Source organism: Histoplasma capsulatum, genomic scaffold (assembly GCF_000149585.1).
Source record: "Histoplasma capsulatum NAm1 scaffold_5 genomic scaffold, whole genome shotgun sequence".
Lineage (NCBI taxonomy): Eukaryota > Fungi > Ascomycota > Eurotiomycetes > Onygenales > Ajellomycetaceae > Histoplasma > Histoplasma mississippiense.
This window is the reverse complement of record NW_001813978.1, coordinates 1575669-1592520: the sequence shown is the minus strand read 5'-3', so window position 1 is coordinate 1592520 and position 16852 is coordinate 1575669. Positions and strand designations below refer to the sequence as shown.

The window sequence follows — 16852 nt, the reverse complement described above, 5'->3', positions numbered from 1 at the left end:
ATATTGAAAAGGCAAAAAAAAATCGATATATTCCTTTATGCTGAATGCGACGGTGCGGGACCTTCGTTCTCCTCTAATCGACTTGTCTCTGGTTTTTCCGCGAGAGCCTCTGTCGGTGGAGGAGGTGGTGCTATCGTCCCTCTGCCGTGCCCACCGTCGAAATACTTCGCAAACTCGCCAGATTCAGGGAATGGCCGCGGGCCAAGCAGACGGACCAAATCATCACGGCTAAGTACTTCCTTGCTCAGAAGCTCCTCAGCTACAATGCCGATTTCGGTTTTCTTCTCCGTTAGGAGTTTACGGCACTTGTCGTAAGCTTCATTGACAATCCGTCGAACTTCCATGTCGATGTCCCGCGCAGTGTCTTCTGAGAAGGGTTTTTGAAATTGTTGTTGTTCTTCATCATAGTACAAATAGCCAATTTTTTGAGACATCCCGAATTTTGTGACCATGGCGCTGGCCATGCGGGTGACTTTGTTGAAGTCATCACTTGCACCACTCGTCACAGTGTCGAAATGAAGCTCTTCGCTAACACGGCCACCAAGGGTCATCGCCATTCGATCCATGAGCTGGTTGAAATTCATCAAGTAGGTATCACCCTGGGCCGGTAGGTACTGGGCATAGCCTAGGGCACCTTGTCCGCGGGGAATTATGGATACTTTCAGTAATGGATCAGCATACTTGAAGTACCAGCCACATATAGCATGACCAGCTTCGTGATACGCCACTGTTTTCTTTTCCTCGGGAGATAGAACCAACGATTTCTTTTCTAGACCACCAATAACACGCTCAATCGCTTGCTCGAAATGGGCCATGGTTACCTCATCGGCACGGTAACGGGCAGCTGGACGAAAGGTTAGCTTATAAAGAGTATTTCCAGATGGAATTTTGCTTACCAACTAGTGCAGCCTCGTTGACACAGTTGGCAATATCTGCTCCGGAGAAACCGGGTGTCAAGGCAGCCAATCTGCCAGTCAAGTAGTCCAAATCAACTTTAGTGACAATCTTCTTCAAGTGAACGCGGAAAATCTGTTTACGGCCATCCATTGTCGGCCTATCAATGGCGATATGCCGGTCAAATCGGCCAGGTCGTAACAGTGCCTTATCAAGGATATCGACTCGATTAGTTCCGGCCAATACGACAACTTGGTCGGAAGTGTTGAAACCATCCATTTCAGTGAGAATCTGATTCAGTGTGCTTTCCCGTTCGTCATTACCACCGCCGTAGGCATTCTTGGATCTCGACTTTCCAATCGCATCAATCTCATCAATGAATATAATACAAGGAGTGTTTTTCCGCGCCGTTGCAAATAAATCACGAACTCGCGAAGGCCCAACGCCGACAAACATTTCGACGAATTCAGAACCGCTCACGCTGTAAAATGGGACACCAGACTCGCCAGCGGTAGCTTTTGCCAGTAGTGTCTTACCAGTACCCGGTGGCCCTGAAAGGATGGCACCTCTGGGGATCTTCGCACCAAGTCGTTGGAACTGTTCAGGTTTCTTCAGAAAGCTAACGAATTCCATAATTTCAACTTTGGCCTCGTCCATACCGGCCACGTCAGAGAACTTTGTCTTGACATCAGTCTCGTGATTGAATCTCTTCGCCCTGCTTTTTCCCATGCCAAATATGCCACTCTGGCCACCTCCACCTGTAGCGCGTCTCGAAAGCCAGATGCCGGTGCCTATAAGGACGAGCGTTGGGGCAAAACTAAGTAATGTACCCCCCCAGGAAACTTCATCTTGATAATCCACCGGGATACGTTCAGAAGTTGGTATACCGAGCTCCACCTGGGCCTGATCAATTTTCCTTTCAAATCCCTCAACGGATCCGATTGCGAAGACATAGTAGAAATTTGGCTGTGTCGCGGGCGATTCAGGATATACGTTTGCAACAGCTTCACGGTGAAGCTCAACCCGCACCTTCTTGCCGTTTCGTACCGTCAATTTGGACACGAGGCCTTTATCCAAAAACGTGTTTCTGAATTCCTGCCATGTAATATCCTTATTGACCTCGCCGGGAATAACGCTCCGATATAAGTAGTAAGAGAGAAAGGTAGCGACCAGAAAGGAGGCCGGGTCAAGTTTGAATTTGAAATCAAAAGGTGTGTTGGCGTTAAAATTCGGTCCCTTGGGACCGTTTTTCTGATCCCGCTGCTTCTGCTCCTGCTTTTGTTCCTGATGCGATCCTCCAGTTTCATCCTTCGACTTGCTCTCATCCTGTCCAGTCTGTTTCTCGTTCCATTTCTCAGATTTCTCAGACGAATATAGGCGTCGTTGACGGGAATCCCTGTCTGCCATCTTCGCCGCAACCACTGGGCCATGTCGTGTCCATATCCGAAATATCTGGGTTGCGTGTGCCAGGGTAAATTGATTGGATTCCTTGACTTGTCTGATAAGTTGCTTGACATCGTCCGGAACACCTTCTTCTTTGAATACTTCTGCCATCTCTTCCACAAATTTTTTCTGAGACGCAGGAAGCTTGTTCCTCACCATTCCCAGCACATAATCAAGCTCTTCGATCTCTTGCTGACTTGCCCGGTACTTTGACTTTTCGGGTTCCTTGCCGTTTGATCCTCCGGAAGGCGGTTTTCCGGAGGGAAATGGTTGACCGGAATCTTCATCGTTAACAGATGGAGGAGGTTTCCCGCTTTCCCTGCCAAGATTTGGAAATCGCCGGAACTGGGTGATATACGAGCGGGACTGGCGAGCTTTTGCTATAGCTGGGAAAAGATATGATTGCCGCGATGAAGGGAGAAAGTGTCGGAGGTATATAGGGCGCCCCGCCGCTGTCCCCGAAGATCGAGCAAGATTGCCAGGCCGTCGAATAAAACTGGCCATTGTCGCGGCAGGATGGAGGTGGAGCGTGCGGAAAGCGACAAGAGGTTTGGTAGACGCTCAATAGTAACTAAGGCGTGAAGAACCCATAGGAGCGTCACTTCGCTAGTATATATAAGGGGAATTAAAGTAAACAAAAGGGAGGACGAACAATAATCCCAGATAAATTCTTGCGTTCGTTGGAGAGGGAATGTGAAGATTGGCTGAAGGCGATGCGGCGGGAATTGTTGAAATTCCGTTTCCGAATTTTGCACTGGCTGACTCATCCACCGGTCCCACGGAACCATCCAGCATCCCATCTCAGGGGCCAGATCCTCCCGCTTGTTGTTATTTACAAAGCTAAAAGTATGTCGTGAAAGAAGGAAAGACAAAGCCGTGTATTGCTCAATGATGCAAGTGGATATTTAGCTACATATTATACATTTACAGAGATTCCGAATAAAGCGCCAGTTTCTACAAATACGCAGCGGAGTGGGACCCCAAGCGCCAAATAGCTTCCGTATCAGAGATATCTCATGAAGAATGCAGTATAAAAGTCAGTCCGTTTTCTACGTTTTCCATCTTTTCAAAAGTCAATCCTCTCCGCTTTGTTTCCATTCCCCCACAGCCTCAACAGCTTTTTTCCAATATGAGGGTGGCCTAAGTTGACCAACCTGTGTCAACTATGCCTGGTGCTCGTCTCCGTTTGCGAATGGGAAGTTACTGGGCACGTCTGCCCAGTCCCACTCTAATGTCATTGGCATCTGCCAGAGTTCCTGGGGCACAAATGGTTGTTGAAATGACGAGAAATCTATGGGCATTGGACTCGGGCTGGAGAATGACGGGCCGCCGCTAGTGAACGCACTTGGATTCACCTGGTTAGGGGTCAACATTTCTGAAGAAAAATTCTGCTCGTATCCGTGTCCGAAATGGGCTCCAGACGTGACCGATGCCGTTGTCACTGTCGCCGCAGTTGTCGCTGCTGGTGTTGATGATTCTGGCTCCATACGCGCAGGTTGGTTAAAGTAAACATTTCCATTGCTCTGGCTTGTTGGCTGGATACCTGAATTTGTTTGTTGGAAAGTTTGCGTAGATAAAGATTCTTTAGGTGTGACATCTTCCGGTTGGATATCCGGCGCGGAGCTAGCTTGGTGGTCACTGCCAGGCGGTTGGACAGGTCCTTCATCATTGGTGCCGTCGTCAGCACCTCCAGCCCGACGCTTCCGTTTTGTCTGAGATTCCTTTTCAGCCCTCTCCAGCACAACCTTTGCTATTCTCTCGAATTCAGAGCAGACGCCCAGCATTCGTCTAACACTCCCGTTCGATTCATCTGCGACGAGCATCGAAAGAAAATTTACGACAAGTCCCATTAATTTGACATCAGATCGTGCACGGGCATCTTGTGGGTTTTGAAGTATATTTGCAAACAGCGTGACCAATGCGGAAATAGGAAAGTAAAGAATCAACCTGGACATACAGAAGTAAGCTTCGCATACCCACACTATAAGACTATAGAGTTTTGAGGCTACTTACCAAACACAGGCAAAGTCGCCTTGGGGTATATATTTGATCAAATGTATGGAGGCACGTGCAGCAGAAACACAAAGAACAGCAGAAGAAAACACACGAGGATTCAAAGGCCTCGCGTTCAAACCTTGGATTGCATAATTCGATAATCGGCTAGTCCAATATCCATGATGAACAGACATTCGGTGAATTGTGGTCAGACAGTTATAGTAAGCAAAGTGTAACACTACTATATGAAGAATCAACGGACGGTGCGTAGCTTTGATCTCATGTTCAGGCCGGAAATCAAGTGGTATACTGTCTTTCCATTCTTCAAGCTCTCGATCAAGTTCTCCAATCGTATTGAGAAGCTCACCATCTGATTGTCGTGCGGCTTTGGTCGAATAGAGCTGTTTATATACTTTACTTTCGATTGATGCAAATATGCACATCAATCGGAAAAGATTTATTTTTCCTTTACCATCGGAGAGTGGTACGTTTCCAATATTATCTGGAGGATCTTCACTAGGAAGCTCGACATTCATATCGTCGTCATCCTGTACCGGGGGCCTCCCGGATCGAAGACATAGACTAAAATAAAATAGTGTTAGTTATTTGTGTAAGCATATTATTAGGGATTGTCTACAAAAAACACAGGCAGTAATACATACTCTTTGTCTAGTATGTATGCGATCCAAAAAACTCGCTTTCGCTGCTCAAGCTCAACAGGGTTCAAACCGAATCCAGACCCGCGTTTGTGCAGACCTATACTATGCGAGAGGCGGATCGCTGCGGCGACTAGGAAAAATGTTGGTTGTGGGTTAGGAGTTCCCTGTAGGAAAAGTGACTGGGAAGTGTTAGCTACCGTAGCATACTCCAATGTAGTTGGTGGTGAGTCCGGCTATTATCACTTTTGAATCAAACTTACCATTCCAATAAGTGCTTGCACACTTAGGAGATCAGTATTTCTCATCGTCAATTCAGTCAAAACACCCATCGCATTCTTCAGATACAACCAGGCTTTTTTATCTTCCTCTTGCGGCACCAAGTTACTCATAATTCGTAGCCGATGAGATATAGCTAACACCACATTGATGCTGGCCCACCATCCAGAGCCTTCGTAAGGGTCGCGGGAGTACTGTCGTTCGACCAGGTGCATAAATGTGGGTTCGTGAAAGAGAGGGAAGACACAATTAAAGTTCTCAAAATAATCTTTAAAGAGGGATAGAGCTTCCTCTCGGGGGGGTAACGGTTTGAAAACACGACGAGCGAATATGTCACTGAAAACCTCTGGCTTCCAATATATCCATTTATTGTCATCTACATATGCGGATGATATCATATCCTGAAACGATGAATCTCCCGTTTTCTCGTTGACCCATTGGATGCCCTTCGGTGAGAATATTGAGAAGCCAGATGATGATCCTGCAATATGTTAACTCGAGTCTTAACAGGATAACTAGAGATTGGGTGGTTACCAATATATCGAGTCTCCCCGCAATTGTTGGTGACCAAGGAACACATCATATCTGATAGAGAATCTAACTCAGCCTCCGTCTCCTTTTGAGAGTCTGGCGAAGTAGCCGCGGTCCTTGGGCTGGTGTGAGAATCTGCATGTGGTGTAGAAGTTATGGGGGATGGTTGGCTGGTTTGATTAAAGCCAAAGGATGCGGTTGACTGCTTGGACGACAAGCCACCGGGTTGGCTTGACTTATCTGCAAACCGCTTCTCAAGAGCACTAAGATCGGTTTTACCAGCGTCCGCTTCCGTTAACAACCCGGATAGTCGTAGTAAGGATTCCATGCGGCCCAATCGATTTTCCAGTCCTTCTATGTATTTGGCTCTGTTGGACAGTATTAGCGAGTGTGGAAGATTTTCAGACGCAATCGACCGTACCCTTTCGGTGGATTCCGCTTCTTTTCCACCTGAGTGAAGATACACTCGGTTTTATAGTTTATACAGTGCGAGCATTTTGGCATCTTCCCGTCGCACTTAATCTTCTTTTTTCGGCACATATCACATGCCTAAAACCATCAATCAGCATAAACCTTAGGAAACGAAAACTGACACTACCTCTTCAGACATACTCTTGCAATTCTCCGCCTCTTCGCATCGTTACTCTCCTCCATATTGCCACTTAGGTGGTCTTCGGGAAACACTGGTCCTGGAAGAGATGGTGTTATGGGCGAACCATCAGGATTGTACGCCCCGAATATCTGTGGCGGTTGGTTGACCACCATGTTCATATCGAATCCCACGCTATCTGCATCTACTCCACCGAGATTATCCATTTTTCTAAGCAAGGGGCCGATGGCAGTAGCGCAATAAGGAGCGTGGCTGTATTGATATCTCTGAGTTCAAAACAGACAGGGCATAAAGGAGACCTGTCCGGCGGAAGAGGGACAACAAGCTATGTCCGCCAGCAACTAACGGTTAACACGGGTGACCAAAACTGCGCTCACGATGAAGGGCGTATGTAAAAGGGCGCTCGATGCAGGAGTTCGTATGACGCCGTGACGAGGATTAGCAAGCGCGGACAGCCAAAGTCGAAGATGGCAGAGAGAATAAGGTGATGCTTGATGATGAAATACGTTAATGTATGGGCCCCTCGTTTGTCAGCATATGAACAGTGGTATATGGGATTTCGGAGTGGACCTTGGGGTGTTATTTCGGTACTCGTATAAACCGAAGCTCAAGTCAGTAATGTGGTCGAGACCAGGGAGGTTCTTCCTCCCGATTCATATGCCCAGAGAACAGAACATGAAGAAAACAACAAGAAACAGTGTTTACAAAGCTAAGATGAATCTCGCAGACTTCTTTGCTTTTTTTCCCGCTAGGTCTTGAAGCCGTAATCGGATTAACAAAAAGTAGCCGAGAAGATTAGCTGGCCTAGGTCCAAAGTCAGCTCAGCACCGGCCATTTGTCAGCCCCGACCCGACACCAACCTCCCACATAACCTGACCGTCAACCCGTCAACCACAGGAGTTGGCATTGATTTGGCCTTGGATGGGGGGTGCTCGATGTTGGTTGGGGAGCAGCTGGTATCGTGAATTTAATTGGGCTCGCCCCAAGGGAAAAGGCCCGAAACACTCATATCGTGATACTTTGACAGCGCATGCATCCTGACGATGTGGCTGATATTACTTCCAGTGCGCCCAGACCTCTCCAGAGTCTCCACAAACACCAATACCTCTTGAAAAGCAATATTTCTTGACTAGACTTCTCTACGCCTTACGGTTAAACAAGTCGGCTGGTGAACCGCAAGAAAGCGATCATATATGGGCTATGAAGAAAGTTCACTCCGAGAACATATTCAACTAGCCAACACGAAGATGTCTTGATCTTCCCACCTTTGCGTCAATTTCAAACAGTTGGAAATACATGGCCGGAATACAGGGTGCGACTTCTCTGTTTCAGCAACTTACCTCCACCTCAACTCAAGGTGTAAAATTTCATGTCAGCAAGACCTCGGTTTTTGCCTGTTCTTAAATACTCAGGCATGAGATCAAGCCCTGAATGAAGAAATCTACAGTTAAGCCAACTGCAGAGGTCAAGGAATTGACGAAATGGGCAACTTCGAAATCTTGATAAAAGTAACTTCTGACCTGGAGGGGTAAAGTTATCCGAAGTCGACCAGGATCTCATTGCGATTTTGCAGTGTCTCCTGCGTAGCAGCCGGGATGGTGCGTAAGCTCAACTGAGTTCAAGGAAGGTTGTTCGAGCTTTCATTCTGGCTAAACAACATCGATGTCAGGCTGGGGGGCAATCAAGGGGAATCACGACAATGGTTCAAAAACGTCACTTTGTTCACGCCGTCCACATATGTGACTCATATTTACGAATCTCCTTGCACCAACTAGCATGAGTTCAAGAGCCACGAGGGACTAGATCGCGCCTCCATCAAGCTTACGGAGTTCATTTGGCAAATGGGCGCTACTGGAAGCTCAGCCGAATTGAATGGTTTACGGACTATAAGTTTGAACATGGTTCTAGCGCTACAACTCCTTGATTTTTTTATTTTTATTATATATGGATCTATTACAATTATGAAAAATCAGTTGCTGGCCTATTTCTTCCAGAGACGAGTGAAAGAGTTTTGATCAAAAGCGGCTATATAGGCACTGTACCAATAGCTCCAGCAACCTCCAGACAAGGAGCATCTCTAGCCATCTGAAGTTTCCAGGTCTCTGGGACCATATTCCCCTTAAGTCGGTCTCCTCTCGTTGCACGGAATGGCACTGATCCTTTTCACTCTCAGTTCTCATGAAACCTTAACATTGCTTAAATCAACTGAGGAATCTCTCTTTATTCCATATCTGACCACCACCGCTGATTCAACAGAATATTGCAATAGTTTTTCATTACCACCCATCGCCCAAAGAACTCAGAATCCATTTACTATCCTCACCCGGCTTGTCTTCAGCTCAATCATTGCTCTCTATCAGAGCTGACAGTGACCCACCGACCGAAACGGACAGAACAGTAATATAACGTTACACAACCTGATGCTCATATCAACCAGTTGATCATTATTTGTGTGTTGCTTATTTGGAAGAGAGTTTTGTGGAATCCAAAACCCCCAATGTCATCTCACTCTCATCACCAGTCGTGGATGGAACCAGATGGGAATCACAAATCACATGGTGTTGGTTTTCATTCCAATTCTACGTAGAGTCTCTCCAGTGCAACCTTGCTGGCATGACCAAGGGGATATACACTACTGCTTATGATGCCAAAAGAGCTGGTTTAACCTTCAACCATACCAATACCCCCAAGCCCATGGTGATGGGATTAGCTCGTTTTCTTGGCCATATTCATGCTGACTCAAAATCACGATGATGCTAACATCATTCCTTTCACCTTACGGAGTATACGATGAAGTGATTCCCACTCCTCTTACGGAGTACCATGAACAGCACTCACCACCGAAGCCAGAGTCATGGCCTGAGGCTGATGGAAATTTCCAACTTCATAACCCCGCCATCTAGCCGCTAGCCTTCAGAAGCCAAAGCCACTAGCATTTGGCGCGAGCGATCCTGAACTTGGCGCATCCACTTGGGATAAAAGAACCTTGGAAAAGATGCATACTCCACTGAGAATGCCAGTTAGCCCCTTAGGCAGCAGCATTATTTTCTTGAGATTTTCTTTTCCATTTCTTCCATTTTCATCCTCCTGCTGACACCCTCTTGATATCAAGGCAGGAACTGAAAAAGGCAACCCAAGCCCTGTCGCGAGAATAGCCAAGATCTCTTGATCTTTTCAATTGGTCATCTTTTACGATTCCCTTTGCTGGCTTCAATAACTTCCTTGACTCTCCTGCAGATTATGGTCAATCAAACTCATGTAAGAATCCAGGATTGAAGCAGATTTCCGCTCCTCCGAAATTCGGTCGAAACCTTTAGGTATTCGGGCCTAGACTACAAAATTCCGTGGGATAATCATATAACCAATCGACCATGTGGTTTCACGATGCTCACAATCGCTTCAAGGGTTCCTCTGGTGAAAACGTGGGGCTCTGTGCGATCCTAATAAATGGCGATCCGATCCTGTTGTATCCTTCCTGTTGGAAAGAACCAGGCGGGGAATAGGATGTTAAATGCAGCGTCGCGCAAATTGTCCTATAATTTAATCCCCGTTCCCGATCGACCGTAGATCTGATCGGGGTACTTTTGGCTCAATGGCACTAGCCTGAAGAGTTAATGTACCCAGAATCGAGCATATCTGCTGGAATCGCGAGCTGTACTGACGAACTATCCAAACAGAGGATAGAAGACTAGACAAGCCGCTCCACCTGACAATGTCCATGGAAAACGTTTAGGAGATCAAAACGGCTGTTAATGGTTTTTTGTGTGTGGGGGGAAGATGGAAGCACAATTTATTGTAAGGCGAAGGCCGCATTCAGATGCACATTCTTCGACAGTCACATTGAAGCAGGTTTTCCTCCAACACCTCGAAGGCCTCGATATAGGTTCAGCTGTTCTCAATCACTTTGGGCGGTCGGCCCTATCAATGGTCGACGCCAACAATAACCTCATGGAAGCGTTATTCCAAATCTCTCTCGCCAACATAATCATAGAAATATGGAGGAGTAAACTACTCATGTTGCCGCCGCAGTCAACTCCGCATGCACCCACGTCCTGGCTAAGATGAATTTCTACATGTTGGGAATTTCTGTGCAATTGACGCACTTGACCGCGAGAAGCACATTATAACTTCATGGTTTTGAACGGAAGGGAGCTGGCTCATCCAGGCTCAGCTATCTGCTCGATTACTAGAGACTGACTCTACACATCCAGCCCCTTTCTACGACAGTATTTATTTTTCTCTGGATCGGTTCCGTCTGTCAATATTTTTCTTTCTTTCTTTTTGTTTCTTTTTCTTTTCTTTTCTTTTTTTTTTTTTTTTCATTTATACTCTTCTCGTTACTAATTGTTAAAAGCTGGAACGGGCTAACCCCTCTCCCGAAATTGGCATTAAAAATAATCTCTCACATAGAGATTTCAATTGATTTCGTCTTTCGTACTACGTAACGTCTATCTAGAGTTCGTTCACAAGTCGGCGCTCCTTACGAAGAGCACGTAGCTTGGCTCGAGCTTCCTCTAAGGGAACAAGACTTCCTTTAGCTTGAGAGCTAGGATCATCACGGTTGCGGATGTTCACCGTGCGGGTCGACTTCTCTTGGGCACCGACAACTACATTATGGAAAAACATTGTGATTAGCATAATAACAGTAGCTCAGCGCTCGATGAGAGGCTAGCGAAACATCATTAAACGGGAGAATTGGGGAAGAAAATCATAGTTTACCGAAGATAAAATTATATTGCGCGATCTGGCCGGTGCGGATTTTCTTCTGCATCGTATTTCCGCTGATATCAATGTCGACGTTTAATTTATCTCCTTTGAGAATCCGCTGCAGCTCCTCAACGTAGTCGTTAACAGCAGGCATGACGGGCACAATCAAGATTTGACGCGGGCTAAGCCAGAACGGCCACTTTCCGCCAAAATGCTCGATGATGATACCAAAAAACCGCTCGAAGCTGCCAATTATAGCTCTATGAATAACAACTGGGCGAGCGCGGCCTGGACCTGGCTCGTCGCTATTTGTGGGAGGAACATCTGGTTTGGCGGCATCTCCTGCTGGCCTGTCTGCCGTCTTCGCTGCGGGTGCTCCGGCTGATTTCTCTTCAGGCTTCGCTTTGGCTCCCGTCTCACCAGTCATATATTCCAACTTAAAGTTCACAGGCATTTGATAATCCAGTTGGATGGTAGCACACTGGAACTCTCTCTTTAATGCGTCTTGGATCGTGACATCAATTTTAGGTCCATAGAAGGCGCCATCCCCCTCGTCAACCTCCCAGTCATTACCCTTAAATTTAGTCATAGCAGCACGTAGTTGATCCTCTGCATAATTCCATGTCTCTAGCTTTCCCATGTACTTCTCCGGCCTTGTGGATAATTTTAGTTTGAAGCTAAAGCCGAATAATCCGTAGATAGCACGAAGGAAATCGAAAAGGCCATCAATCTCTTGCATAATCTATGCCAGGAATTAGTCAAATAACTAGGATAAAAAGCGAAAAAGTATAGTTTTCACCTGATCCTCAGTACAGAATATGTGAGTGTCATCTTGCTGGAACTTCCGCACCCTCGTGAGCCCATGAAGGGCACCGGATGCTTCATTTCGATGCAGCACTCCGAAATCCGCAATCCGAAGAGGTAGTTCTCGATAGCTTCGTTCTCTGTGCCCAAACATGATCGCATGTCCTGGGCAATTCATTGGTTTCAATGCCCAGGTTCTCTTCTCGATATCCAGCTTGAACATGTCGTCCTTATAATGTTGCCAATGTCCGGATTGGCGCCAGATACCGACATCGTACATGTTTGGTGATTGAACCTCCTGGTAACCGCGCTTACGATACTCAGATCGCAGAAGTGCCTGCAAGGCGTTGAAAATTTTCGTTCCATTAGGAAGCAAAAATGGGCATCCTGGGGAAACCTCATCGAAGAAAAACAAATCCTGATCCTTTCCAATTCTAAGGTGGTTGCGCTTTTCAGCTTCTTCGAGGAATTTCAAATGCTCTTGCATTTGCTTCTTATCTGGGAACGCAACACCACGTATCCGTTGTAGAGCATCATTAGATTGATCACCCAGGAAATACGCAGCGGAATTCTTGAGGAGGTATTTATTAGCTTTAAGCCGTGAAACCGGATGGCATTGTTCGTACCTGCATAATCTTCATGATCTTAATTTTGCCTGTATTTTGGATATGGGGCCCCCTGCAAAGGTCAACCAGGGTACCACATCGATAGACTGTGCTACTCTCTCCTTCAACAAGGTTATTGATGTAGTGCAATTTATATTTGCTATAGGCGAACATTTTCTTCAGATCCGATTTCGAAACTTCCAGTCTGTCAAAAGGCTGTTTTTCTTTGAAAATACGGGCTGCTTTTGTGTCAAGCGCGGGCCAATCGCTTTCCTTCACAACATGACTATGATTCCACATCAGTGAAAGCCGTCAAAAATGGGCGACAAAAAGAGTAGCAGAGACCTACCCCGGCTCTAAGGCCATGTCATAGAAAAACCCTTGAGGCGTCGGCGGGCCATGGGAGAGTAGACACCCGTAATAGCACTCGCAAGCCTCACCCAGCACGTGAGCACTAGAATGCCAGAAAACTTCTCTTCCCTCAATCGAGTCAAACGGCAGGAAGGTCACCCTACAATCCCTCTCCAATGGTCTATCTAGATCCCAAAGTTCCTTCCCATCTAGCTTGGCAATCACCACAGTAGAACTAATCTCCTTGGGTATATCACGTAAAAACGAACCTGGTGTGGTTTCCCATGCCTTACCAATGATGGTGGAGGGGTTCGAGTCTCCAATGTCAATCGTAATGTTGATATCAAAGCGGGGTTTATGTTTTAACTCTTCATCATGTTTCTGTTTAAGTTCTTCGAAAAGCCTATTTCGCTCTATAATGAAATCTGGAAGCGGCGCTTCTGCTGTAGGCTCAGGGTTTTTCGGTTTCGTTTTTGCAGCTTTTTGCGGAGGCGGGGCATTGGGGTCGGAGGGGTGGGCGTCCATAACTGGTCTGTGAGGGAGGCTTTCTTCCTCGTTCGCGGGAATTGAAGCGTTGGAGGAATCTCCACCCATTATGGTTCTCAATGTGACGTTTGACGACTGAATTCTTCAATAGTAGCTTCCCGCCTGTTGTGGTGACTTCTAGTTCTCCATACCCCGATATCAACTTGGGCTGCAAAAAAAGTGAACTATCCGAAGGCGGTGAGTCACGTGAACTTAATTTTATTCCCACGAGTTTTGTCGGCAAAATCAGAAGCTGTGCATGAAGGCCCTGCTGCTCTTCTCCCAACATCAATTCAAACACTCACAACAATGTCATTCAGAGGAAGCAGTCGAGGTCGCGGTGGCTCTGCAACCGGTGCCAATCGAGGCGGCTCGGGCTTTGGTGGGCGTGGTGGTAGGTCAACTTGTGCAAGCCTCAGCGGATCTCGAAAATAGATTAATCTAACGTTTTACTCCGCAGGTCGAGGAGGAGGCTTCCAGCCTTCATTCGGCCCTCCGGCTTCGGTATTGGGTGGGTGTCATATCTGGCATTATGTTCCATATTACGTCGTAAACTGATCTGTGGGCAGAAATGGGTTCTTTCTTGCATGCGTGCGAAGGCGAGATGGTTTGCGAGTCCATCAACCCCAAAATTCCGTACTTCAATGCACCGATATATTTGGAAAATAAGGTACGCATAAAGTGACAGGCCCAATATTGTCTGCTGAAATGCTAAAAATAAAATTGGGTGTTTGCCTGTGCGTTAGACTCCCGTCCGTAAAAGTTGATGAAGTCCTAGGCCCTATCAACCAGGTCTACTTTACCATAAAGCCCCAAGAAGGAATCGTCGCAACTTCGTTCAAATCGGGGGATAAATTTTACATTGGAGGAGATAAGTTGTTACCACTAGAGAAGTATGTGGCATGTCCTATTCCATCAATACTCTGACATTGTATTATGAGCGCATATCAACTAATACTAATATATTCTTTCCAGGTTCTTGCCTAAACCAAAACCACCTCCAGGTAAACCCACTCAGTCCTGTACATACATTCTTCTACATTCGAAGTAGTGTCTCACTCTATATAGGTGCCCCAAAACCAAAAAAGGTCGGAGGTGCTGGACGAGGCGCCGCTCGCGGTGGACGTGGTGGGCGCGGAGCTTCCCGCGGAGGTAGAGGTGCACCACGAGGCCGGGGCGGAGCTCCAGGGAGAGGAGCCCCTCGCGGTGGAAGAGGAGGGTTTACAGCCCGCGGTGGCTCAAGGGGCGGATTTCGCGGTGCTTCTGGTGGACGGAGGTTCTGAAGGATTTCTTATTTTTTCCATTGGCGTTTTGGGGGCTCTCAACGGCGGTTATTAATTTACCAAGCTGTTTCTCTGTTTCTCTATTTTGCATTATATAAAAAAACAAAAGAATACGTCTTTATTTTCAACTTCTTGAAGGAATTGTGGTATTTTATTGTAAGAATTGATGTTCGTTAATAGTCAGGGAATAACCCCTACAATAGCGGGGATGAAAACCTTTCAGGTTCACCACTACCATTTTTTCCATATTCAAGGATGTGTATGACAATGACGGGGTTTTTGAGTGCTACTGTGGTGCTTGTTCAGGTATTTGGGTTTGGGCATAACGAGCTTGCGGTGAGATGACTCTCATCAATACATATGACGAAATATCCCTGTACTTGGTTTCGAACCTCAACAACACTCGTCTGCAAAATATTTATTCTTCCTCCCTCTCCCCTCGTCCTCGCACTCTCAACTCTCAACCGCGTTGATATTACTTTCTTGCTATCTTGGGTAATTTTATTATTTCTAATACTAAATTCTATAATACCCCTCTTATGTCGAGAAGAAGTTCCGTCACCCCCAGCCCGGCTGGCCCTGAAAGTGCCAACACAGACACAAACATAAAGGACCGTGGTAAGAGCTTGTATTATATCCTCTGCAATTTCCATTCGTTGGGAGCACGTAGCTAATGTACTTACCCAGTACGAGACAAGCAGAAAATGCTGCTCTCGGCTGATTCAGGCCATTTCAGCTTGATCAGGTCAGTTCCATACCCGCAATAACAGTATTTTGCCCGTCTGTTCCCGAAATAAAAATTAAAGTTATTGATGAGATTATTTTTCCCATATATATTAGGGCATTACACCTGGCGGACCTTGTAACTGAATTGAATGGTAAGTTGCCTCCGTGTGTTTTCTATTCTCTCGTTGCTCATATTCTGACGAGCTTTACTCCTCTAGGATTTTGCGGAGGCAAGTCAATATTCCGATTTGAACAAACAAATGCATACGTCCTCACCTAACAGCTCTACTCCTAATAGTCATGTCTGTCTTCTCGTCGATGCGATATTGCCTAGGCGACTTGACAGAATATAGGGATTTATGGATAGCTCTATCATTTATGCCATTCGGCCTCTTCTTCGACTTCATGGACGGAAAAATCGCCCGATGGCGGAGAAAGTCGTCATTGATGGGTCAAGAGCTCGATTCACTAGCCGATCTGGTAATAAAAACCGTCCGCCATGTCTACATGTAACTTGATAACTGATTCATTCGTTTTTCTTATCAATTTCCAGATCTCCTTCGGTGTCGCACCGGCATCCGCCGCCTTCGCAATCGGCATGCGCACTCCGGTCGATCATTTATTCCTCACATTTTTCGTGCTATGTGGCCTTACGCGGCTTGCTCGCTTCAACGTGACCGTGGCCACACTCCCGAAGGACGGATCAGGAAAAGCACAATACTTCGAAGGAACACCGATCCCAACAACTCTGGGGATTGTGGCGCTGATGGCGTATTGGGTGTCGCAGGGTTGGATTTTGGATGAAATACCGTTCGGCGTAATAGGCACAGGAACTGTGCTAGAATGCCACCCAATCGTTGCCTTGTTTGCAGCACATGGCTGTTTGATGGTGAGCAGGACCATACATATTCCGAAACCTTGAAAAGGGTCGATGGGGGAATTAATACGATACATGAAAGAGAGAGCGGCACAGGGAAGGAAATGGGATGGGTGGGAGAAAGAGGCGGACATAAAACAGGAGGCGAACGCGACTCGGTAACAGTGAAGAGATTGCCAAAAGCCATCTCTGTTAACTGTTTTTTACCTCTTCCATTTTTATTTAATAGAGACAGAACTAGTGGGATGGATATGTTGGCATCTTTTTTTTTTTTTGTATTTACTTCCCTCTTGCTTTATATCGAATACCTAAATGCTACCTATATTATATTATGTTTGTTTGCTACTCAGATACCTTAGAACACTGTAATAACAAACTGGATAAATATTAATATACCAAGTATGATCATTACTCGGTTACTCCTGTACATATCCTAAAGATCCCAGTAATCTCTACTTCTACCGATTAATTAAACCTAACCATTTAAAAATACGCTCTTTTAATTCCCCCTTCGAAGGGAATCAAAGGCAGACAGACACTAAACTTCTGTTGGAGCAATATCTTAT

General features: G+C 46.2%; 5 protein-coding genes across 5 annotated transcripts; 2 read left to right on the top strand and 3 right to left on the bottom strand.

The window, feature by feature from the left end:
• Window positions 1-35: 35 nt before the first annotated feature.
• Window positions 36-2841, bottom strand: HCAG_05318 (hypothetical protein; the record flags this gene model as incomplete). Its single annotated transcript, XM_001539801.1, has 2 exons — window positions 36-844; window positions 897-2841. The coding sequence occupies 2 exons, from the start codon at window positions 2839-2841 to the stop codon at window positions 36-38; spliced, it is 2754 nt and encodes a 917-aa protein (XP_001539851.1).
• Window positions 2842-3500: 659 nt separating this feature from the next.
• On the bottom strand, window positions 3501-6614 carry HCAG_05317 (conserved hypothetical protein; the record flags this gene model as incomplete). Its single annotated transcript, XM_001539800.1, has 7 exons — window positions 3501-4284; window positions 4351-4914; window positions 4995-5155; window positions 5252-5748; window positions 5802-6166; window positions 6220-6347; window positions 6411-6614. The coding sequence occupies 7 exons, from the start codon at window positions 6612-6614 to the stop codon at window positions 3501-3503; spliced, it is 2703 nt and encodes a 900-aa protein (XP_001539850.1).
• Window positions 6615-10860: 4246 nt separating this feature from the next.
• On the bottom strand, window positions 10861-13400 carry HCAG_05316 (threonyl-tRNA synthetase; the record flags this gene model as incomplete). Its single annotated transcript, XM_001539799.1, has 5 exons — window positions 10861-11015; window positions 11128-11857; window positions 11966-12490; window positions 12546-12810; window positions 12874-13400. 5 exons carry the CDS (start codon window positions 13398-13400, stop codon window positions 10861-10863), a joined length of 2202 nt encoding a protein of 733 aa, XP_001539849.1.
• A 309-nt stretch (window positions 13401-13709) lies between these two features.
• HCAG_05315 (predicted protein) lies at window positions 13710-14683 on the top strand (the record flags this gene model as incomplete). Its single annotated transcript, XM_001539798.1, has 5 exons — window positions 13710-13794; window positions 13881-13911; window positions 14147-14293; window positions 14376-14404; window positions 14469-14683. 5 exons carry the CDS (start codon window positions 13710-13712, stop codon window positions 14681-14683), a joined length of 507 nt encoding a protein of 168 aa, XP_001539848.1.
• A 704-nt stretch (window positions 14684-15387) lies between these two features.
• On the top strand, window positions 15388-16448 carry HCAG_05314 (predicted protein; the record flags this gene model as incomplete). Its single annotated transcript, XM_001539797.1, has 5 exons — window positions 15388-15428; window positions 15524-15561; window positions 15708-15889; window positions 15963-16298; window positions 16383-16448. The coding sequence occupies 5 exons, from the start codon at window positions 15388-15390 to the stop codon at window positions 16446-16448; spliced, it is 663 nt and encodes a 220-aa protein (XP_001539847.1).
• Between the last annotated feature and the right edge of the window lie 404 nt (window positions 16449-16852).